Consider the following 24,392-nt stretch of genomic DNA (forward strand, 5'->3'; position numbering starts at 1 on the left):
AAGTTTCAGCACAGCAAAGGAAACCATCAATAAAACAAAAAGACAGCCTACTGAATAGGAGAAGGTATTTGCAAATCAAATATCTGATAATGGGGTTAATATCCAAAATATAAGAACTCATACAACTCAACAACAGCAAAACTAATAACGTGTTTAAAAAATGAGCAGAGGTGCTGAACAGACATTTTTCCAGAGAAGACATACAAATGGCCAACAAGCACGTGAAAAAATGTTGACCATCACTAATTATTAGAGAAATGCAAATCAAAACCACAGTGAGATATCACCTCACACCCATTAGAATGGCTGTTATCAAAAAGGCAAGAAATAACAAGTGTTGGAGAGGATGTGGAAAAAATGGAACCCTCATACACTGCTGGTGGGAGTGTAAATCCGTGCAGCCACTATGGAAAACAGTATGGAGAGTCCTTAAAAAATTAAGAATAGAACTACCGCATGTCCAGATATCCTACTTCTGAGTATTTATCCAAAGAATATGAAAACACTAATTTGATGCACCCCTCTGTTCATTGCAGCATTTTTTACAATAGCCAAGATAGGAAAACAACCTAAGTGCCCATCGATGGATGAATGGATAAAGAAGGTGTGAGATATATACACACACACACACACACACACACACAGTGGAATACTATTCAGCCATTTAAAAAAAAAGACGAAATCTTGCTGTCTGTGACAACACAGATGGACCTTGAGGGTATTATGCTAAGTGAAGTTAGGTGAAGAAAGACGTACCTTATGTTTTCACTCATACATGGAATATGTTTTAAAAATTAAAAATAAAATAACTGAACAAACCAAACCAAACACACACATAGATACAGAGGACCGAGTAGTGGTTACCAGCGTGGCAGGGTGGTGGAGGGAGCGTGAAATGGATGAAGGGAGTCAACTGTATGGTGATGGATGGAAACTTAAACTTTTGATCATGAGCATGCTCATGAGTGTATAATCATTAGTGTATACAGAAGTAGAAATATAATATACTCATGAAACTTATATTATGAACCAATATTACCCTCAGTAAATTTTTTTAAAAGTTCAATGTGTTATCCATAGCCTTATCTATGTCAGTAGTAAAAAGTGTTGAATAAGAGTTTTTAAGATTTTTAGCCCTAGACACCAGAGAAAGATGTTTTAAAATAAACATGAGAAGACATTTGGAAAATAATTTTGTTGACAACTTTATTTTCAGATTTCTAATTTGAGATGTAAGTTAACATTTTTATATGTCTGTCTCACTTTTTCTTTCTTCTCAGGGATCCATCTGTCTCTAAGTCTATAGAACGAATCTTTAAAATCTGGGAAGATAGAAATGTATACCCAGAAGAAATGATTATGGCGTTAAGAGAAGCTTTGAGTAAGTATTTTTTCTCTCCTAAAAGAAAGATTGAGTCATTGTTCAGTCTTTAAAATTATATATATTTTATAGATTTGGTCCTTTTGCTTAATAACGAAAAATAAACTTTTGGATCTGGCCCTGTTTGTTTAAAATTAAATAATTGTAAAAATCGGTTTGCATTAAAATTTAAGTAGAATTGGTTTGGGGAGGGTTGAATTTCGTTTTTATTGACTAAAGAAAGTCAAGCATATTAAGTGATGATGACCATCTAATTATTTTCCGGCATTTGCTTTACTTTAGTTGAATGCTTTAAACCGTTCATCTTTTGTGTTTAATAATTACTGCCCTGTCCTCTTACTTATGGGACAATTTTTGGACAGGGTTTCAGTTTTCAGTAAGCTGTTTGATACTAAGCATATATTGGCATCCTTCGGTCTCTCTTTTGGTTTAGATTTGCAGTAAGTTGTGTACTGGTGTTATTTAAATTACTTAGTTCCTGTGTATTAGATACATGTAATTAAGTCATTGAATAGCAGTAGGTGGTATCTGATACCATGACCATAAATTGACTAGAAATTTGCTTTAAAAATAGCATCTTCTAAGAAGCTGTTAAATTCTTCATTTGAATGTGTTACCTGGTGTTTTTAAGCTTCTACCCTATTCTCAAAATTTGTTATTTCATTGATGTAGAAATCATGTTTATTTGACAGCTTCTTAGATCTGGTGGGTGTTTTTATCTTTTTATAAAAATGAAAGAAAAGGAGAGAAAGAAACAACACACAGTCTCGGATTGCCTTTTTTCGTGCTACAACTTTGACACTGAAGTGGACAGACAGAACAGCTTCCCATAACGCCAGATTGCAAAAACTGAAATGTTTTCCAGGTACCACTTTCAAAACTCAGAAGCAGCTGAAAGAAAATCTGAACAAACAACCGAATAAGCAGTGGAAGAAATCACAAAGTAAGGAACAAAATCTCAACTAATATAAATTACCTCCTCTTTTTGGAGCAGAAGAAAATGTAGACCATTTGACATCGTACCTGGCATAAACCATGGGCAACCCTGTGTTTTCCAGGCCTGGGAGGCTCCCAGTGACTTACACTAAACAAGCCATCATGGAGTTACTTCTTTAAAAAAATAAAAATAAAACTACTTTTAAACAAAGGAAATGCAGAAAAAGGGTTTAAATGAGTGAAGATTCAAGAGTAGTTGGGGGATTGAAAGAAGAAAAAAATACGTGATAGTGCCCAGGCTAACTTTCAGGTTCAAAGATATATGAAGTTAGAGGCAGCTGGCATTAAACAACAGAGCTGAAGAGGAGACTAGGCATTAAGAAGCATTTCTGTGGGAGCCATGAAATCCTTCAGATTTGGGGATATACGCTACCAGATTAGACATGGGCCTCAAATCCTGGCCAGAAGCTCATTCTCTAACAGGAGCTCCTGCTGTGTTTATCATGTTTACCCAGCATGAGATCAAGGGAGTGGAATACTGCATGTGATAGGCTGCTGTGGGCCAAACTGAGGAATATTGAGAAAGACTTGAAGGTGTGGAGGGAACAAGGTAAAAGACAGTGAGAATTGGGAGGTGAAACAAGACACTTGGGATGGTTTTGCTCCAGCAAGCATGTGATATTCATCATGATTAAGGGAGTCCTCTCACATCCTTTTGGTCATAAGTTGCATGCTTAGGAACAACAAGAGTCATCATTTCAGCCAAAGTTCAACCACAGTGGTATTGTACTTAGAACTTTCCCTGCCAATTTTTGCTATGAATTGAGTCAGCAGAAAAAGAAATCCAAAATTAAATACATAGGAATAGAGTTGATGCTTCTAAGTAAATTTTCTTCAGCCAGTGCTCAGGATTAATTGGATGTCCTGCTCCTGAACACTCTTAATTTGAGGTGTTAAGATCCTCTTACACTCAGTCAGACTAGGCAAAAAGGTACTTCATGTATCTCAGTATCTCCAAATCAATAATTCTAGGACTTCAGACTTACAGGTTATGTTGGAGGTAAGTAGGTTAGACCTATCTAAATAGTGTATTTTTATATTTACTATGCTTGGGAGTGTTCAAATTTCATATTCCACTATTTATTCTAAGAATTATACCATGATTTAAATGTGCATGTTCGACATATATTCAAAGAGTACAGCCTTAACTATAAAACTGGAAATTTTCCTGAATATTAGTCAACATTTTGTGTCTATATTCTTAAATGACCTTTTGTTTAATTCCAACAGCATCCACGAATCCAAAAGCTGCTCTCAAGTCTAAGATAGTTGCTGAATTTCGAGTAAGTTACAGAATATGTTCAACATGCCAAAATATTATTCACCCCTTTTGTGTTAGTTTTCTGTATAGTCCATCCTGAAAGATTTATTTTTATTCAGTTATGCATCAGTTATATTTTAAACATGTTCAAACTGTCTAAAACTTAAGAGGTTTATCTGTACCTCTAAAGGACAAAGTAACCTTCTTTTGAAATATCTATTACCAGCTGAATTTTGTGTTGAGTCCCAACAAGGGATTCATCTTTCTATAAAACTGTATTAAATTAAAATTTGCTTAAAGTTAACATAATAAGACCGTTTATCTAGTTAAAATTTAAAGAAGATATTAGTGGACCTTTGTCTGTTTCAGTCTTAACTCTGTATCCATAAATTAGCTTTGAATAAATAAGGAAAAGGATCTTTTAAAGTATGTAACTGAAAATATGGTTTTGACATGAGAATTGATGTTGATATTTGATATCCCTGATTATGAGGAAATATGAAGGGTTTTTGCCTCTCATGGCTTTGTTAGGTTTTATTCATGTTTTACTTTAGTGTGGAAAGGTAGAATAAGTGGATGATTTCATAAATTAAATATGACCCTGGTCTGTGTTCAGTCTCAGGCCCTCATTGAAGAGCTGTTGCTGTACAAGCGCTCAGAAGATCAGATAGAATTGAAAGAAAAACAGCTGTCAACCATGAGGGTGGATGTGTGCAGCACAGAAACTCTCAAATGCTTAAAAGGTAATACCTACATCCTTTTAAATAGAATAAGTCAGATTTTCTTTCTAGATATGTCATCTTCAAGTGATCAGACTGACTCCTTCCATAAAGACAACCTCACGTTACAGAGAATAGTTGTGGCGCCTCTTTCCCAGGTGGTGATTTCATACATGTCAATTTCATAAGTAAATTCCTAACCTTCAAATCGTACACCTTAAACAATGTTATATGCCAGTTATATCTCAATAAAGCTGGAGAAGAAGTAAATTTTAAAAAATTTTTTTAAATAAGTAAATTCTGTCCTTTTCCCCACTTCTAGTCCTTTCTTGATGTATTGGATTATGATGGGGTATTTCACATGAGTGATTAACTGGTTTGGCTATGCTCTTCAATAAGGTCACTGTAGGGAATTCCCTGGCGGTCCAGTGGTTAGGATGTGGCACTTTCACTGCTCTGGGCCTGGGTTCGATCCCTGCAGGGAACTAAGATCCTGCGAGCCACATGGTGCAGCCACAAAAATAATAATAATAAATAAATAAGGTCACTGTAATGCCTCATAAAATCTAGTGACGTGCTCTCTTTTCCTTACATTGTAGATTATAAATAATAATCATATTAATTTATTAGAATGTAAATCTCATGAAAGTAGAAATTATCCTTATTTGTTCTTGCTGTATCCTAGTGCTTAGAGCAATACCTGGCACATAATAGGCATTTGATAAATATTTTTGAAATAATGAGTAAATGACTACCAGCTATTTGTATTGGCACCTATTTTGTTCTTGTACCATGCTTTAAATTTAACATATGTTATCTAATTTAGTCCTCACAACAACTCAGAAGCATGTTAAAAACCTCCATTTTGGACATGAGAAATCTGAGGCTTCATAAGGAGATAAGAAGCTTGCCCAAGTTACACAGCTGATAAAATGCAAAGCCTAAATTTATATCCACACCTAAGGCCATATTCCAACATCACTGGGAAAAAAGTACTTAGGAGAGTAGGAAACAGTTTACAATGTCATACAATGTCACTATTGTTGAAAAATAATTCATGGTACTCTTCTAATATCAAATTACCAGAGATCTTCAGATAGGAAAGGATAATTTTTAAGCCTGATACACAAAGAAGTCACTTTATCTTTACTTTTCTGAACCTCTGTTTTCTCATCTAAGAGAGATATCTTATTACAATCTGTAGTATAAAAGTTAATGGTATAAGTGTACAGAATTGAGCCTCATTCCATTATTCCTGAGTAGCAGTGTGACATCAAATTTGTGAATAAAAGCAGTCAACAAACTTTCATTTAGTTGAACTTTCTTTTCTTTACCTTAATTGCAAGTGCCTTCATCATGCACTCTTGCCTCACTCCAGCAGGATCACACAAACCATTTAAATAATCTGTTTTGTGATTTTTGTGATTTAGAGAAGCTTCTTTAAGGTGAAACTATGAGACTAAGAATTTTACAGAATACTTCCTCTTGTTATTTTAGATAAGACAGGTGGGAAGAAATTCTCCAAAGAATTTGAAGAGGCAAGTGCCAAGCTGGAGGAATTTGTGAATGGACTAGATAAGCAGGTGAAAAATGGGCCCTCACTAACAGAAGCACTTGAAAATGCTGGAATTTTCTATGAAGCACAGTACAAAGAAGTAAAAGTGGTGGCCAATGTAAGTAATGATTAAAGCTGTCTTACATCAATTGCTTACCATATATCTGTGACTGTTTATATGTGTTATCTAACTCTATTAGGATAAGCATTATTATCTCCAGTTCACAGATGAAGAAGTTACTTTTGAAGAGGGTTAGTAACCTTGTACAAGGTAGAATATTATAGCTAGCAAGTGAAGGTGTCTGAATTAAGACCTAGGTCTTTCTGATGCTAAAGCTTGTGAACACCCTGACCATTAAGCTTTGCTAAAGCCTTATGTCTTAGCGTTTCAGTGGGAGTGTGCCAAGTTACTGTTAAGGGATATAAAATTGGGCAGAAGTATGTATATATATTTTTTTAAATCCAGATACTAGATGGAAACATTGTTTCTGAATTTCATCAACTCAATTAAGGAACCTCTTTCTCCCCACCTCAACTGGAAGAGGGGTTGATAATTAGACATTTGTCTAATGGCCCCTGAAAGAAACTGTTTTGTACTTTATTTTTATTTATTTTTTAGTTTTAATCACTATATATGGTTATAAAAGTATATAGTACTTTAAGTACTTTTTTTTTCTGGCTGCACCACCCAGCTTGTGGGATCTTAGCTCCCCAACCAGGGATTGAACCTGCGCCCTCGGCAGTGAAAGCAGGGAGTCCTAACCACTGGACCTCCAGGGAATTCCCAGTATATATACTTTTTTTTAAAAATAAATTTATTTATTTAATTAATTTATTTATTTATTATTTATTTATTTTTGGCCATGTTGGGTCTTTGTTGCTGCGCATGGGCTTTCTCTAGTTGAGGCGAATGGGGGCTACTCTTCGTTGCAGTGGGTGGGCTTCTCGTTGCGGTGGCTTCTCGTGCAGCATGGGCTCTAGGTGCGTGGGCTCTCGTTGCGGTGGCTTCTTGTGCAGCACGGGCTCTAGGTGCGTGGCTTCAATAGTTGCAGCGCACGGGCTTAGTTGCTCCGCGGCATGATCTGGCGGGATCTTCCAGGACAAGGACCAGGGCTCGAACCCATGTCCCCTGCATTGGCAGGCGGATTCTTAACCACTGCGCCACCAGGGTAGCCCCTGGCAGGAGGATTCTTAACCACTGTGCCACCAGGGAAGTCCCTCCCAGTATATAGTACTTTAGATCCCACCAGTCCCACTTCCTAGAAGCAGTTTCTTGTAACTCATTTAGCTATTTTTTTCTGGTATTTGCCTTCATATTTCTTAATAATGTACTCCTATTTTTCTTTCTTGATTTATACTATATAAGAAATATCTGTTGGGACTTCCCTGGCAGCCCAGTGGTTAAGACTCCGTGCTTGGGCTTCCCTGGTGGCGCAGTGGTTGAGAATCTGCCTGCCAATGGAGGGGACGCGGGTTCGAGCCCTGGTCTGGGAAGATCCCACATGCCGCGGAGCAACTCGGCCCGTGAGCCACAATTACTGAGCCTGCGCGTCTGGAGCCTGTGCGCGGCAACGAGAGGCCGCGATAGTGAGAGGCCCGCGCACCATGATGAAGAGTGGCCCCCGCTTGCCACAACTAGAGAAAGCCCTCGCACAGAAACGAAGACCCAACACAGCCATACATACATACATAAATAAAAAGAATGTAAGCAGACAAGAATATCATTTAAAAAAAAAAAAAAAAAAGACTCAGTGCTTCCGCTGCGTGGGGCATGGGTTCCATCCCTGGTAGGGGAACTAAGATCCCGCATGCTATGAGTGTGACCAAAAAAAAAAAAAGAAATACCTATTAACTTCTTGGTGTGACAAATGAGGATTTAGCTTATATTCACCTCCCTTCCCCCTTCTCCCAATATCATTATATAATTCTTTAAATCTGTTGATTGCCCTGTAAATTGAAGTACTAAATTTACTATTTTTTTGACCACTAACTCTAGATGCCCCACTTTGTAAAATGAAAATATTAACATTCCTATTCTTTCCCATTACTTTTCTTCTGTCCCTTCAGTTTCCCAACATCACTAAACAATACTTTTATATTGTCTAGGTTGATAATATTTACATTCTATTTTATAATTATGTCTTCCTTGCTCTAAAGACTGAAAATTAATAAAGCTTACATCATAACTGTTTGAACATTGTTCACTGCAAGGTCTTTTGGTAACTATGGTTATATTAGAGAGTTTTTGTTTTTTCCTAGAATTTCTATTTTTCTTGCATTGTTTGCCTTTTAGCGTCTTTTTTTTTTTTTTTTTTTTTGGTCTCTCTCTAGATTCTGTATCATATCAGATATTCTGAATCCATGTTTTCCCTCAGAGACCTCCCTACCAGAGCTTACATTCTCCTGCTCCATTTTAGGTCTCTAGATCTCATCCTAGGACTATTCTTTACTGCTGTTCTGAGCTGAGGCCTCTGTTTGCCAATTTCCATGTCTTCTTTTCTTGGCTTTCTCTCCTGTTTTGCTGGAGCACATCCTCAATTTCCCAAAAAAAAGAGTTTGTAAGAGATGAATTTTCTGAGTCCTTATATTTAAAAATGTCTTTCTTCTGTTTTCACATTTGCTCTGATAGGTTGGCTGGTTGGAAATCATTTTCCCTCACAGCTTAGAAGGTGTCACTCCATTGTCATTAGTATTGTTGATATGAAGTCTTTGCAAGATCTTTTTAGGGACATTTTATGTGGTGTTCTGGAATTTTTACAGTGATGTATCTACCTGTGAGGTTTTGTTTTGCATTCATTACGGGTTAGTGGAGGGCTTTTTCAGTCTGAAGGCTGATATTCTTTAATCTGAGATAATTTCTTTATCTCCGTTTTCCCTTTCTTGGACATCAATTAATCATTTGTTAGACCTCCTAGATTGATCCTCTATGTGTCCTGTGTTTTCTTATGTTTTATCAGCCTTGATCTTTTTGTTCTGCTTTCTGGAAGGTCTAGAGTCTTTTTTCCTTCCCTCTAGTTATTTGGTTTTCTTTTATATGGTTCTGGCTTTCCTCAAAAATCAGGTAATATCTCTGTCCTATTCATATTTAAGAATGAGGTATGAAAAAATTGATTGGGAGGGCTCTCTGTACATAGATAGGAATTATCTACTCTGAGTTTAACCCAAGAATGAATAATAGTAAAATCTGCTTAGGTAAGGAGCTGGCTGTTAGTCAGGGTGGGAGGAGCCCTAAATGTCAGAAGGCTGGAGTCTTTTTGCCAGAATATTGTAACTCTTTAGAGAAGAAGTCATATTTTTTTTGCCTGGGGCATAGTGCCTTGGCTGCCGAGTATCAAGATTACAGAGGATCTACAGATTCAATGCAATCCCTATCAGACTACCACTGGCATTTTTCACAGAACTAGAACAAAAAATTTCACAATTTGTATGGAAACACAAAAGACCCCGAATAGCCAAAGCAATCTTGAGAACGAAAAATGGAGCTGGGGGAATCAGGCTCCCTGACTTCAGACTATATTACAAAGCTACAGTAATCAAGACAGTTTGGTACTGGCACAAAAACAGAAATATAGATCAATGGAACAGGATAGAAAGCCCAGAGATAAACCCACGCACATATGGTCACCTTATCTTTGATAAAGGAGGCAAGCATATACAGTGGAGAAAAGACAGCCTCTTCAATAAGTGGTGCTGGGAAAATTGGACAGATACATGTAAAAGTATGAAATTAGAACACTCCCTGACACCATGCACAAAAATAAACTCAAAATGGATTAAAGACCTAAGTGTAAGGCCAGACACTATCAAACTCTTAGAGGAAAACATAGGCAGAACACTCTATGACATAAATCACAGCAAGATTCTTTTTGACCCAGCTCCTAGAGAAATGGAAATAAGAACACAAATAAACAAATGGGACCTAATGAAACTTAAAAGCTTTTGCACAGCAAAGGAAACCATAAACAAGACCAAAAGACAACCATCAGAATGGGAGAAAATATTTGCAAATGAAGCAACTGACAAAGGATTAATCTCCAAGATTTACAAGCAGCTCATGCATCTCAATAACAAAAAAACGAACAACCCAATCCAAAAATGGGCGGAAGACCTAAATAGACATTTCTCCAAAGAAGATATACAGATTGCCAACAGACACATGAAAGAGTGCTCAACATCATTAATCATTAGAGAAATGCAAATCAAAACTACAATGAGATAACATCTCACACCGGTCAGAATGGCCATCATCAAAAAATCTAGAAACAATAAATGCTGGAGAGGGTGTGGAGGAAAGGGAACACTCTTGCACTGTTGGTGGGAATGTAAATTGATACAGCCACTATGGAGAACAGTATGGAGGTTCCTGAAAAAACTACAAATAGAACTACCATACGACCCAGCAATCCCACTACTGGGCATATACCCTGAGAAAACCATAGTTCAAAAAGAGTCATGTACCAAAATGTTCATTGCAGCTCTATTTACAATAGCCAGGACATGGAAGCAACCTAAATGTCCATCGACAGATGAATGGATAAAGAAGATGTGGCACATATATACAATGGAATATTACTCAGCCATAAAAAGAAATGAAATGGAGGTATTTGTAATGAGGTGGATGGAGTTAGAGTCTGTCATACAGAGTGAAGTAAGTCAGAAAGAGAAAAACAAATACAGTATGCTAACACATATATATGGAATCTAAGGAAGAAAAAAAAAAAAAGCCATGAAGGACCTAGTGGCAAGACGGGAATAAAGACACAGACCTACTAGAGAATGGACTTGAGGATATGGGGAGGGGGAGGGGTGAGATGTGACAGGGTAAGAGAGTGTCACGGACATATATACACTACCAAATGTAAAATAGATAGTTAGTGGGAAGCAGCCACATAGCACAGGGAGATCAGCTCGGTGCTTTGTGACCACCTAGAGGGGTGGGATGGGGAGGGTGGGAGGGAGGGAGATGCAAGAGGGAAGAGATATGGGAACATATGTATATGTATAACTGATTCACTTTGTTATAAAGCAGAAACTAACACACCATTGTAAAGCAATTATACTTCAATAAAGATGTTTAAAAAAAAAAGATTACAGAGGAGGTGGTATTGAGTGTTTGGTATTCACAACTTTTTTTTTTTTTTTGGGCCGTGTTGAATCTTTGTTGCTGCGTGGGCGCTACTCTTTTTTTTTTTTTTTTTTTTTTAAACATCTTTATTGAAGTATAATTGCCTTACAATAGTGTGTTAGCTTCTGCTTTATAACAAAGTGAATCAGTTATACGTATACAATATGTTCCCATTTCTCTTCCCTCTTGCATCTCCCTCCCTCCTACCCTCCCCATCCCACCACTCTAGGTGGTCACAAAGCACCGAGCTGATCTCCCTGTGCTATGCTGCTGCTTCCCACTAGCTAGCTATTTTACATTTGGTAGTGTATATATGTCCATGACACTCTCTTACCCTGTCACATCTCACCCCACCCCCTCCCCATATCCTCAAGTCCATTCTCTAGTAGGTCTGTGTCTTTATTCCCGTCTTGCCACTAGGTTCTTCATGGCCTTTTTTTTTTTTCCTTAGATTCCGTATATATGTGTTAGCATACTGTATTTGTTTTTCTCTTTCTGACTTACTTCACTCTGTATGACAGACTCTAACTCCATCCACCTCATTACAAATACCTCCATTTCATTTCTTTTTATGGCTGAGTAATATTCCATTGTATATATGTGCCACATCTTCTTTATCCATTCATCTGTCGATGGACATTTAGGTTGCTTCCATGTCCTGGCTATTGTAAATAGAGCTGCAATGAACATTTTGGTACATGACTCTTTTTGACCTATGGTTTTCTCAGGGTATATGCCCAGTAGTGGGATTGCTGGGTCGTATGGTAGTTCTATTTGTAGTTTTTTCAGGAACCTCCATACTGTTCTCCATAGTGGCTGTATCAATTTACATTCCCACCAACAGTGCAAGAGTGTTCCCTTTCCTCCACACCCTCTCCAGCATTTATTGTTTCTAGATTTTTTGATGATGGCCATTCTGACCGGTGTGAGATGATATCTCATTGTAGTTTTGATTTGCATTTCTCTAATGATTAATGATGTTGAGCATTCTTTCATGTGTCTGTAGGCCATCTGTATATCTTCTTTGGAGAAATGTCTGTTTAGGTCTTCTGCCCATTTTTGGATTGGGTTGTTGGTTTTTTTGTTATTGAGCTGCATGAGCTGCTTGTAAATCTTGGAGATTAATCCTTTGTCAGTTGCTTCATTTGCAAATATTTTCTCCCATTCTGATGGTTGTCTTTTGGTCTTGTTTATGGTTTCCTTTGCTGTGCAAAAGCTTTTAAGTTTCATTAGGTCCCATTTGTTTATTTGTGTTCTTATTTCCATTTCTCTGGGAGCTGGGTCAAAAAGAATCTTGCTGTGATGTATGTCATAGAGTGTTCTGCCTATGTTTTCTTCTAAGAGTTTGATAGTGTCTGGTGGGCGCTACTCTTCATCGCGGTGCGTGGGCTTCTCATTGCGGTGGCTTCTCTTGTTGCGGAGCATGGGCTCTAGGCACACGGGCTTTAGTAGTTGTGACATGTGGGCTCAGTAGTTGTGGCTCGCAGGCTCTAGGGCACAGGCTCAGTAGTTGTGGTGCGCAGGCTTAGTTGCTCCGCGGCATGTGGGATCTTCCTGGACCAGCGCTCGAACCCATGTCCCCTGCATTGGCAGGCGGATTCTTAACCACTGCACCACCAGGGAAGTCCCCAAGGTATTCACACTTTTAATTTCTGATTTCAACCCCACTATTCACTCTACTTTTTTATACTCATCATTTCCTGGATCAAAACTTCTCAGGGATTCTGCAAGACAGATCAGCTCGTTTCCCAGGTATAACTCCCTTTCTGCATACTCCTAACCTCATTTTTCTCTACCCTGCCTCATTACTTCTTACTCTTACAAAACCTTTTCCTTGTTACTGGTTTATACCTTTGTGTTCCTTTACTATTCATTTTTCTTTCTTTTTTTTTCTTTTTTTTATCAGTCATCAATTTTATACACATCACTGTATACTTGTCAATCCCAATCGCCCAATTCAGCACACCACCATCCCCACCCCACCGCAGTTTTCCCCCCTTGGTGTCCATATGTTTGTTCTCTACATCTGTGTCTCAACTTCTACTATTCATTTTATAGGAGTCCCAGGAAGGAGAGACACTGAACAGGAGTGATTAGTTTACCATTTTTACTCAAAAGACCATTTTATAATTTTTGAGACGTGAACCATCGTTACTTATTTATGAAATTATATAAAATCATTTAGTCTGTTTTGGAGGATCCTTAGCAAATGGCTGGGAGAAGTTTGTTCAGCAAGCATTCATTGAGCACACATAATTGCAATTCTGTGTAATAAACGCTATAATGAAGGTAACTATAGGGTGCTAGGAGAGCAGATTGAAAAGGTGCTTTAGCTAATTTGGGAGTGGGATTGGAGGATATGGAGAAAATTTTTCCCAAAGGAGCTAAACTCTGAAGTTGCAGTAATTGGCTAAATGAAAGACCATATTCTCTGAAGAGCATTTTCAAAGCATGGGAATGAAAGAGAGCATGGCAAAATTGGTGGACCTGAAAGTAGTTTCTTATAGGTAGGCATTTATGAGGAAGTGATAAATAAACCTGGAGAGGAAGTCGGGAACATGGTCCTGAAAGGCCTATATTTATTCTAAGGTCTTTGAATTTTACCCTGAAAGCAATGGAAGGCAGTTGTAGGATTTTAATTTTGCTGATGATGTGATCAAGTCTGCATTTTGGAATCAAGATAGCAGAATGGAGAATAGGAGACTATTAGAGATAGGGAGACAAGTTAGTAGGTTATTGAAATAATCTAGGTTGACTTGTGGAAACAGTTAAACCTTAAAGCAATATTCTCAAAAAGATTTTGACCACAGTCCGTATGAAAGAAAGATTTTACATGGAAACTAAGAACCACACACACGTGCACATATACAGCAAAAGTTTCACAAAATAAAACTTACTCTTGTTATATGCAATATACTGGGAGATATTCTTTCTTCTGTATTATTTCATTTCCTATACTTTTTCTGATTTTTTAAGATAAATACTTAAGATAATTGATTTTCAGCTTTTTAAAAATATGTATATTTAATACAATAAACTTCCCTCTAAGCTGCATCTGACAAGTTTTTTATTTGTTTGGTTTTGGCCTTGCCAGGTCTTAGTTGTGGCATGCAGGATCTTCGTTGTGGTATGCGGGATCTTTTAGTTGCGGCATGCACGATCTTTAGCTGTGGCATGCAAACTCTTAGTTGAGGCATGTGGGATCTAGTTCCCTGATCAGGGATCGAACCGGGGCCCCCTGCATTGGGAGCTCAGAGTCTTAGCTACTGGACCACCAGGGAAGTCCCACATCTCACAAGTTTGTATACTTAAATGTGTCTTTTACAAACAGCATATAGTTGGATCTTGGTTTTGTTTTATGGTTATTGTTTTTTAATCAAATCTGACACTCTTAACTTATTGCCTTAAATTAAATTATCTTAATTTAATATTACTATCTTAATATTGTTATAATAAAACCTTAAATTAATATTCTGTTACTTCATATATAATTAGGAACCTTAACAGTAGTAGGATTCCCTTCCCCCAGGTCTTTATGCTATTGTTAACTATTTTACTTATGTATATTTTATGTAGTATAATTTTTATTATTTTTCTTAAACAGTGAGTAGACTTTTAAAGAAATTAAGGGGCAAATAGTCTTTTATATTTACTATTTCTGGTGTTTTTCATTCCTCTTTGCAGATCCATGTTTCCCTCTGGGATCATTTTCCTTCAGCCTAAAGTCTTTAACATTTCTTATAGTGCAGGACTGTTGGTGATGAATTTCTCAGATTTTGTTTACCTTAAAATGTCTTTATTTTACCTTCATTTTTGAGAAATGTTTTCACTGGATAAAGAATTCTAAGTTGGCAGTTTTTTTCTTTCATTACCTAAAAATGTTTCTCTACCTGTCGTCCCTTGAGAAGTCAGCTGTGCCTAGATTTCTTCTTTATACTTATCCTGCTACAAAGGGATAAAAGGGGTTCACTGACCTTTTTGGATCTGTGGTTTGATATTGTTCATCAATTTTAGAACCTATTCGACAATTATCTTTTAAAATATTCCTTCTTTTTCATTCTTTCTCTTTTCCTTCTGGGACTCCAGTTATACGTCCCATGTGTTCTTAGATTTCTGTCTGTTCTGTTCATTCTTTTTTCTCTCTGGACTGATTTTTGGCTACTTTATATTTACTTGTCTTCAAATATTCTTTGTTCTGCTGAGCCCAGTATGCTGTATTTTTCAGTTCTAGAATTTTCATTTCGTTCTTTCTTAGAGCTCCTTTTCTTTGTTGAAATTTCCCATCTACTCATCCGTTCTTCATCTTTTCCTAAAAATTCTTTAACGTAATATTTGTAATCACTGTCTTAAAGACCTTATATGTTAATTCCAGTATCTGGGTCATTTCTAGGTATACTCCTATTGACTGTTTTTTCTATAATTTGTGTGTGTGTGTACTTTAATCATACCTATATATCCTATCTGCTTGTCTAAGAATTTATTTCATAGGAGACCTTTTGGGTGATACTTGTGGAAACTGTGAATTGTATCATTTTACCTTTAAAAAGTGTTGAGGTTTTTTTCTGGCAATCAGTTAAATTATCAGTGGATCACTGTGATGTGAAGGCTTGGTTTTAGGTTTGTTTGAACATAACCCTTAGTCCTGGGACATGGTCCTTACTCCTAATCCATGGCCTTTGTGGGGTATTAATAGGAAGTGAAGGTGTTTACTAAGCCTCTCTAAATTGACAGTGCATAAACTCTAAACTCTTTGCCTGGCACTGGGCAGCTGCTGAAATCATTGCTTAGGTCTTTAACTTCATAGCTTCCTTGGAGATAGCATCAAAGGAACTATTTCCACCATTCAGATTTATATGTTTTTATTGTTATATATTTTAATTATACACATACATATTCTACAGTTGTTTTATGTAGCCAGTATTTATTTAGTGTTTATTAGCCTTTTTATTGTACTGCATTTGGTTTGCTCTTAATATTTTCTCTTTATCTTTGGTTTTCAGTAGTTATACAGTGATCTGCCTACGTGTAGTCTTCTTCATATTCATCTGGTTTAGGGTTTGCAGAACTTTTTGAGTCAGTGGTGTATTAATTTACTAGGGCTGCTATAACAAAGTACCTGAGAGTGGGTAGCTCAAACTACGTTAATTTATTGTCTCATACTGTAAGGCTGTAAGTCCAAAATCAAAGTGTTATTAGCAGGGTTGATTCTTTCTGAGGGCTGTGAGGGAAGATTCTGTTCCTGGCTTCTCCTGTTTAACTTGTAGATGGCTGTTTCTTCCCTATGTCTCTTCACATTGCCTTCCCTCTGTTTCCAAATTTTCGCTTTTTTGTTAAGGATACCAGTCATATTGGATTAGGGCCCATCCTAATGACCTTGTTTTAACTTGATTACCTCTGTAGAAACTGTCTCCAAATAAGGTAACATTCTGAGGTATACAGTTAGGACTGTCAGTGTATGATTTGAGGGGCACAATTCAACCCATAATGAGTGGCTTAATGTTTCTTATAAATTTTGGGATGTTTTCTTGTCAAGTATTGTTTCTATTCCATTATATCTCCTCTCCTTCTGGAACTCTACTAATTTGTATACTAGATCTCATCAGTGTTCCAAATGTCTTTTTATGTTAGTTTCTGTATTTTCTATCCTTTTCCCCTCGGTGCTTCCCTTCTAGATATTTTCTATTAACCAGTCTTCTGATTCATTAATTTTCTCTTCTGCTGAATCTTGTCTATTGTTTAACCCATCAGTTAATTTAGTTGGCTTATTTTTCAGTTCTAGAATTGCCATTTGATTTTTCTTCAGAAATAATTCGATTTTTCTGGTAAAATTCTGTCAATCTATTTTCATTTTTTCCTCTCTCATTTTTTTCAGTCTTCTTTTTTTTATTTTGTAACACTCTCAAAGTTAAAGAAATACCTTAAGTATATTATGAAGACCTTTTTTTTTGGAGTCATTTGAAAATAAGTATAACTGATTTACTTTGCTGTACAGCAAAAACGAACACAACATTGTAAAGCAGCTATACTCCAATAAAAATAAAAAAAGAATGAAGATAAGTAAATACATACATAAATAAATAAAATAAAAATAAACACACACCCCCAAAAAAAGAAAAGAAGTTGCTAACACCCCGTTACCCACAAATATTTTCATGAGTATTTTCCTCCAAGACAATTATTTTCTCCTTCATAACCATAAGGTATAGCTGTTTAATCATGAAATTAATTGATACAGTTCATGCATTATTATCTAATCCTCAGCCCCTATTCAAATTGACCAGTTTTTATAACAAAATTTCCTGTCCAGAATCACAAGTTGCATTTATTGCATTTCTGTTTTCCATTGATCTGGAACAGTTCCTCAGTCTTTTCTTTAATTTTCATGACCTAAATATGTTTGGAGATTACAAGTCAAAATAGTTTGTCCAGTGTCCCCCAATTTGGATTTATATGATGTTTCTTTGTGATCAGATTGAGGTTATATATCTTTAGTAGGAATATCACAGAAGTAATTGTGTTCTTCTCATTTCATCCTTCAGTTAGCACACAAGTTTGATTTGTTTTACTACCTGTAACATTCCCTTTGGTATCTTATTAGTGTGGCATCTTCCCAGCTTGTCCACTGAAAAGTTTTCACTTGGTAGTTGCTGTGGGTTGAATTGTGTACCCCAGAAGATAATGTTGAAGCCCTAACTCTCTGGTACATGTGAAAATGACCTTACTTGGAAATAGGGTCTTTACAGATGTACTCAAGTTAAGATGAGGTCATTAGGATGAGCCTTAATCCAGTATAACTGGTGTCCTTATAAGAAGATGGAAATTTGGATACAGATGCACACAGGAATAATATCATGTGACAACCAAGACAGATACTGCAGTGATGCATCTGCAAACCAAGGAATTCCAAGGGTTGATGGCCACCCCCAGAAGCTAGGAAAAGGCAGGGAAGGATCCTGCTCAGTCACAGAGGGATCATAGCCCTGCTCACACCTTGATTTTGGACTTTTAGCCTCCAGAATTATGAGACAATAAATTTCTGTTGTTTTAAGCTACTCAGTAATAAAGTACCACAACACTAGGAAGCTATACACTAATTAGTAAGTGTCTTGTGGGGAGGCGTTTTGAAACTATGCAAATATTTTGTTCCTCCTCAAAGTTTCAGTTTATTCATTTATTTATATCAGTATGGACTCAGTCGTATTTAGTCAGTGTTCTAATTCATTACTAACTACTGATTTCATTGCAAAATAATTATTTTGATGCTCAGATTGTCCCAGTGGGAGCTCCTCTCAAGCCGCTTTCTGTGTTCTTTTGACATATCCCCATCATTTTTTGAGCGTTTCCTTACTTTTGGAGCAAGGTATTCCAGGTTCATCTTGCACTTTTCTGTCCAGCCCGGGAATCAGTCATTTCTCCAAGGAGCCTTGGTTCCTTTTAGTGAAAAACCACATTTCGAAACCAAGATCTGAGTACTAGGTGTACTTATTACTATTGGGATATCACTGCTTCCAGACCATGTCAGTGTACAGAGGTAGGAAATTTGTGTGTGTGTGTGTGTGTGTGTGTGTATTTAACCTATATACACACATTTACATCTATATATATTTCTGTATCTGTCTATATATGTCAAAAACAGTGACTTCACACTATTATCTCCGATCCCCTTATCTTCAACATAATCACTTATTTGATCATTGCCCACGTGTATAGCCAGTTTTCCAGCACTTCCATCCCTCCCAGCCATCTCTGTTGGCTTTCTTTTTATCTCGCTTAGGCTTCAACATCCCATGCAATGCCTTCCTCCCATGCAGTCATTTTCCTCACCCCATTTTGGCTCCGTTACCTAATCTAGGCGACCAAGGCTTCCCTTCAACTCTTGCTAATGAATTTTGGACTGAATTGTTCAAGATGGGATTTTCTGTATTTTCTTGAACATATAAATCATAGCTATTTGGGTTTTGCTAGGTAACTCCAATATTGGCTATACTTGTTTTGAGTCTGTTCATAGTGTCTGTCTTTTCTTTTATCTCTTGGCATGCTTGCTAATTTTTTATTGAATACTGAACATTGTATATGAAAATATTTCTAGAGTCTCAGTGATTTCTCTTCCTCCAGAAAGGATTCACCCTTTCCTTTGCTAGGCAGATATTGTGAGAGCTTATCATATATATTTTTTAATTTATTTATTTTTCATGTATTTATTTTGGCTGCATTGGGTCTTCATTGCTGTGCACAACTTTCTCTAGTTGCAGTAGGCGGGGGCTACTCTTCACTGCGGTGCACGGGCTTCTCATTGCAGTGGCTTCTCTTGTTGCGGAGCACAGGCTCTAGGCGCACAGGCTTCAGTAGTTGTGGCACGCAGGCTCAGTAGTTGTGGCACGCGGACTCTAGAGCACAGGCTCAGTAGTTGTGGCACATGGACTTCATTGCTCCCTGGCATGTGGGATCTTCCCGGACCAGGAATCGAACCCGTGTCCCTTGCATTGGCAGGCGGATTCTTAACCACTGTGCCACCAGGGAAGTCCAAGAGCTAATCATATTAATCAAATCTGAAACTGAACTGACTTCAGGCTGAATTGCAGTTTGGGCAAACTTTTGATTTCTTCGGGTTCATCCAGATTCTGAGTCACAGATTTTTCCCACTGAGAGCCTGCGACATCACTAGGGCCCCTCCTTCGTTGTGTGATTTGAACGCTAACCCTTGTCTCTTCTGCACCATGAGACTATGTTTAACTCTGCTTTGCTTTTCAGAATTGTTCTGCTTGACTTCTTTAATTCCCTCTTAAGCAAGCTTCATAATTCAGCAAATATCTTTTTTTTTAATTGGAGTATAGTTGATTTACAGTATTCTGCTAATTTCAGGTGTACAGCATAGTGATTCAGTTATACATATACATATATTTGTTCTTTTTCAGATTCTTTTCCCCTGTAGGTTATTACAGGATATTGAGTAGAGTTCCCTGTGCTATACAGTAGGTCCTTGTTGGTTATCTATCAGCAAATATCTTGAAGGAAAAGCAATAGCATATTGTTGAGCCAGTTCTGTCCTTCCTCTTTCATCAAAATTTTGGCCTTTCTAATTTTTTCTAATTTATCTCTACAGGCCAGCAAGACTTTTAAAAGTTCTCCTTTTTTCTTTATATTATTTAGTAGTAACCCTCTGCCTTTTCCTTTTGCCTGAATTCTCAAATTCTTGCCTAGCTCCCCAAAATCAGTAGGACCCTGAGAGAAAAGACAACTGCAGAATGTCAGCTTGACTCTCCTCATGGTTTCCCCCTGCTATAGAATTTGCCACTTGGGTTTTCGTTGCCTTAGCACTCTACAGTACATTCAAATATGTGTGTGTGCACGTACGCGCATGCGTGTGAGTGTGTATAGATATGTATGTGTATATATCTGGCTTTTCTAGTTGTTCTTGATGGGAGCATTGCTGTGCTACAAACTACTCAATTATATCTAGAAACAAAAGCTCAATTCTAGCATATTATTTTCCGTTCCACTCCATTTTTTAAATAATGCTTCTTGTTCAACCAACCAAAATTATTCCACGATCTAACGTTCCAACACCCTTAACAAAAAAAAAGAAAAAGACACACAGCTTCAAGACACTGGCAATTAAGATAATCAGATGAATAGGATTTAAGCCAGATGATCAAGGTTAACAACAACAGTGGTACATTGTATTGATTGTATGTACCCTTGATATGATGTGATGACAATCACACTTTACCTCTGTGGTCTTCCTCCCCCAAAACCCATAACCCCAGTCTAACCATGAGAAAAACATTAGACAAACCTCAGTTAAGAGATAGTCTGCAAAATACCTGACCGGTACTCTTCAAAACTGTCAAGTTCGTCAAAAGTAAGGAAAATCTAATAAACCATCACAAACAAGAGAAGCCTAGGAGATGTGACTACTAAATTATGGGATCCTGGAATAGAAAAAGAACATCAGATAAAAACTGAGGAAATATACATAAAGTATGGGCTTTAGTTAATAATAATTATCAAAATTGGTTTATTAATTGTGACAAATGTATCATACTAATGTTAGGTGTTAATAATAGGGAAAATTGGGTGTGGGTTATATGGGAACTCTATTTTATCTACAGAGTAATTTTGTACACCTAAACCTTTTAAAATAAACAGTTTCTTTTTTTAAAAAAATCAATAGTATTTGACCTCTCAGGCTATGCTTTATTTATTGATTTGATTTTTGTCTTCTTAGTCATTGCTGTATCTCCAGTGCCTAGAAGAGTGGCCAGCACATTTAGGCTCTTGATAAATATTGGTTGCTTGGAGGGATACAGGGGAGCAAGGGAGGATGAATTGCAGATAACTTCTAAGTCTCTAACTTGGGCAACTGTGGATGGTAATATTGACTTAGGGAATATAAAAAGCAGAGATTGGAAACTACTCCATGCTTGACAGATGATATTTTCTTATTTTATACCAGTGATATAGTTAATAATAATGAAGAAATCTGATCAAGTCAAAATTGTAGCTTCTTGGTTACTTCTCAGAGGAGTAAACTCTTCTTTTTCTCTTTTAGGCATATAAAACCTTTGCTAATCGAGTGAACAATTTAAAGAAAAAGCTGGATCAATTGAAGTCAACCCTTCCTGACCCTGAGGAATCACCAGTCCCTTCCCCAAGCATGGATGCTCCCTCCCCAACTGGCTCTGAGTCTCCTTTTCAAGGAATGGGAGGTGAGGAATCCCAGTCACCAACCATGGAGAGTGAGAAATCTGCCACACCTGAGCCTGCAACAGATAATCGTGATGTGGAAGACATGGAACTCTCAGATGTGGAAGATGATGGGTCAAAAATCATTGGTATGTCCTATATAATTAGTAGACAACTTGCTCCTTATCTGTTTTGCCTTCCCCACCAATAAATCTATCACAGGCAGGTATTAAAAGATGGTTTAATCCTTATAAAATTAGAACACCAAGGTAGTAGTATTGTCTGTAGAGCAGTGGTTCAGGATTTGGTATGCCACGTACGTTGAGAATCATTGCTCAAGATCTGTGCTGTTCAGGGAATTCCCTGGTGGTCCAGTGGTTAGGAATCCACGCTTCCGCTGCCAGGGACCCAAGATCCTGCAAGCCACGTGGTGTGGCAAAAACAAAAACAAAACAAAATACACACTGGATTCTAGGAACTTAGTGCTTTAAAAAAGAGTGAAAATATCTCATTAATAATTGTTTATATTTATAACTTATTAAAATGAAAATATTTGGGATATATTGAGATAAGTAAAATATATTATTAAAATTAATTTTACCTTTTTTTCTTTTTTTGATATGGTTACTAGAAAATTTAAACTTACATATGTGGCTTAAATTACATTTCTTTTGAACAGCACTGCTCTAAAGAGCCACTTATGCTGGAATTCCTTATTCTCTGTCACTCTTGACCTTCAAGATTCCAAAGCCACATTTTGTTAACCACACTTTCAGAATTAACCTGGATTGGTGAATTGTTTCTCTGACATCCCCAGCTTTTATAATTATTCTTATTAGGCAGTTTGACTTAGGTTGAATTTAATGCACTATCCATATAGTGCATTGCCTTTAAAGCATTAAGAGGAATGTATTGCAGAGACATCAAGAGTTAAAACATTGCATTAGTGCCTGATTGCACCCCCAGTGCCAGGCCAATTTCAGGAGACCAAAGGATAATACATTAACATATGTACAGAGTTTCTGTTTCTTAGAAAGCTCTCAGGTTAATAATGGCAAAGAAAAGACAGGACAATTTATGACATAAATATTACTGAAAGACAGAACACAAATGTGTACCAAATAATAACATGCTTCCAGAAATGTACAAATTTAATATACAGATACTAAGAAGATGTAAAGAAATCATTAAAAAGTAAGATAAAAGATGCATTTGGGGAATTCATTTTAAGCAGATATTAAAGCTGGGAAGGTTCATAAATTATAAAGAGCATGACTTTTTAAAAAAATCATGAAGTGAATTATTTTTCTCTAAAGCATAGTACTTTTTAGGAAATATTGGGACATGTTATTTCATATTGCAAGCAGAGCCTGGAAAGTAGTAGGATGCCATACCATCTCTTTTCTTTTTTTAAACAGTAGAAGACAGGAAGGAAAAACCTGTGGAGAAGTCAGCTGTATCCACTGCTGTACCTACAAAGCCAACAGAAAGTATCTCAAAGGCCTCTTCATGTACTCCAGTGCCTGTGACCGTGACAGCAACCCCACCTCTTCCAAAGCCTGTGAATACTTCTCTTCTCTCCCCTACTCCAGCACTGGCTTTGCCAAACCTGGCTAATGTGGATCTGGCAAAGATCAGTTCCATCCTTAGCAGCCTGACATCAGTCATGAAAAATACTGGTAAGTAGCCCCAGTAAAGAAGATAAAAGGCCTATTTCCACCTTTCTAATTGAACCATCAATCTGGATTTTGTTTTTGTTTTTTAATTAAAAGTAATTTTTTAATTAAAAAATAAACATAGGGACTTCCCTGGCGGTCCAGTGGGTAAGACTCCATGCTCCCAGTGCAGGGGGCCTGTGTTCCATCCCTGGGAGCTAGATCCCGCATGCATGCCGCAACTAAGACCCAGTGCAGCCATAAGTAATAAATAAATACATACATACATACATACATACCAATACATGGTCATCATAGGAAAATTAGAAGATAAGTTAAAAGAATAAAATAAATATCCATAATTCTGCCATCCCAAAGGAAACCACTTGTGTTTAACACAAGTGTGTGTGTGTGTGTGTGTGTGTGTGTGTGTGTGTTTTGGGAAATAAAATGTTAGTATAATTTTTCTTTCAGTAATTGAAGCATATTGTGTATACAGTCGGTCCTCCATATTCACCGGTTCTGCATCTGCAGGTTCCACTTCCAAGGATTCAACCAACCATGGATTGAAAATATTTGGGGGGAGTATTTTTTCAGAAAGTTCCAAAAAGCAAAACTTGAACTTGTCATGCCCCAACAACTATTTATATAGCATTTACATTGTATTTACAACTATTTATATTGTATTATGTATTATGAGTAATCTAGAGATGATTTAAAGTATATGGAAGGACGGTGAGTTCCCTGGCGGTCCAGTGGTTAGGTCTCGGCGCTTTCACTGCCATGGCCCAGGTTTAATCTCTGATCAGGGAACAAAGATCCCGCAAGCCATGTGGCACGGCAAACAAACAAACAAAAATAAATAAAGTATATGGAAGGATGTGCATAGGTTACATGCAAATACTATACCATTTTATAAGGGACTTGATTATCCACAGATTTTGATATATTCAGGAGTCCTGAAACCAATCCCCCATGGGTACCGAGGGACAACTGTACTCTTTTGAAAGCAGC

General features: G+C 37.1%; 1 protein-coding gene across 8 annotated transcripts in view; it reads left to right on the plus strand.

Moving 5' to 3' along the window:
- The window catches only part of RPRD2 (regulation of nuclear pre-mRNA domain containing 2), a 91,230-nt gene that overhangs the window by 50,249 nt on the left and 16,589 nt on the right, over positions 1 to 24,392 (plus strand). For 4 of the 8 annotated variants that reach the window (XM_068540698.1, XM_068540700.1, XM_068540702.1 and 1 more), the window contains exons 3-9: positions 1,281 to 1,381; positions 2,247 to 2,324; positions 3,608 to 3,660; positions 4,255 to 4,381; positions 5,855 to 6,030; positions 21,590 to 21,872; positions 23,142 to 23,402. In XM_068540698.1, the coding sequence (XP_068396799.1) occupies positions 1,281 to 1,381; positions 2,247 to 2,324; positions 3,608 to 3,660; positions 4,255 to 4,381; positions 5,855 to 6,030; positions 21,590 to 21,872; positions 23,142 to 23,402 (1,079 nt within the window). The remainder of the gene's footprint in view (positions 1 to 1,280; positions 1,382 to 2,246; positions 2,325 to 3,607; positions 3,661 to 4,254; positions 4,382 to 5,854; positions 6,031 to 21,589; positions 21,873 to 23,141; positions 23,403 to 24,392) is intronic. The other 4 variants (XM_068540699.1, XM_068540701.1, XM_068540704.1 and 1 more) reach the window with 1 other exon arrangement.

The sequence above is a fragment of the Eschrichtius robustus genome, chromosome 3, assembly GCF_028021215.1.
Source record: "Eschrichtius robustus isolate mEscRob2 chromosome 3, mEscRob2.pri, whole genome shotgun sequence".
Lineage (NCBI taxonomy): Eukaryota > Metazoa > Chordata > Mammalia > Artiodactyla > Eschrichtiidae > Eschrichtius > Eschrichtius robustus.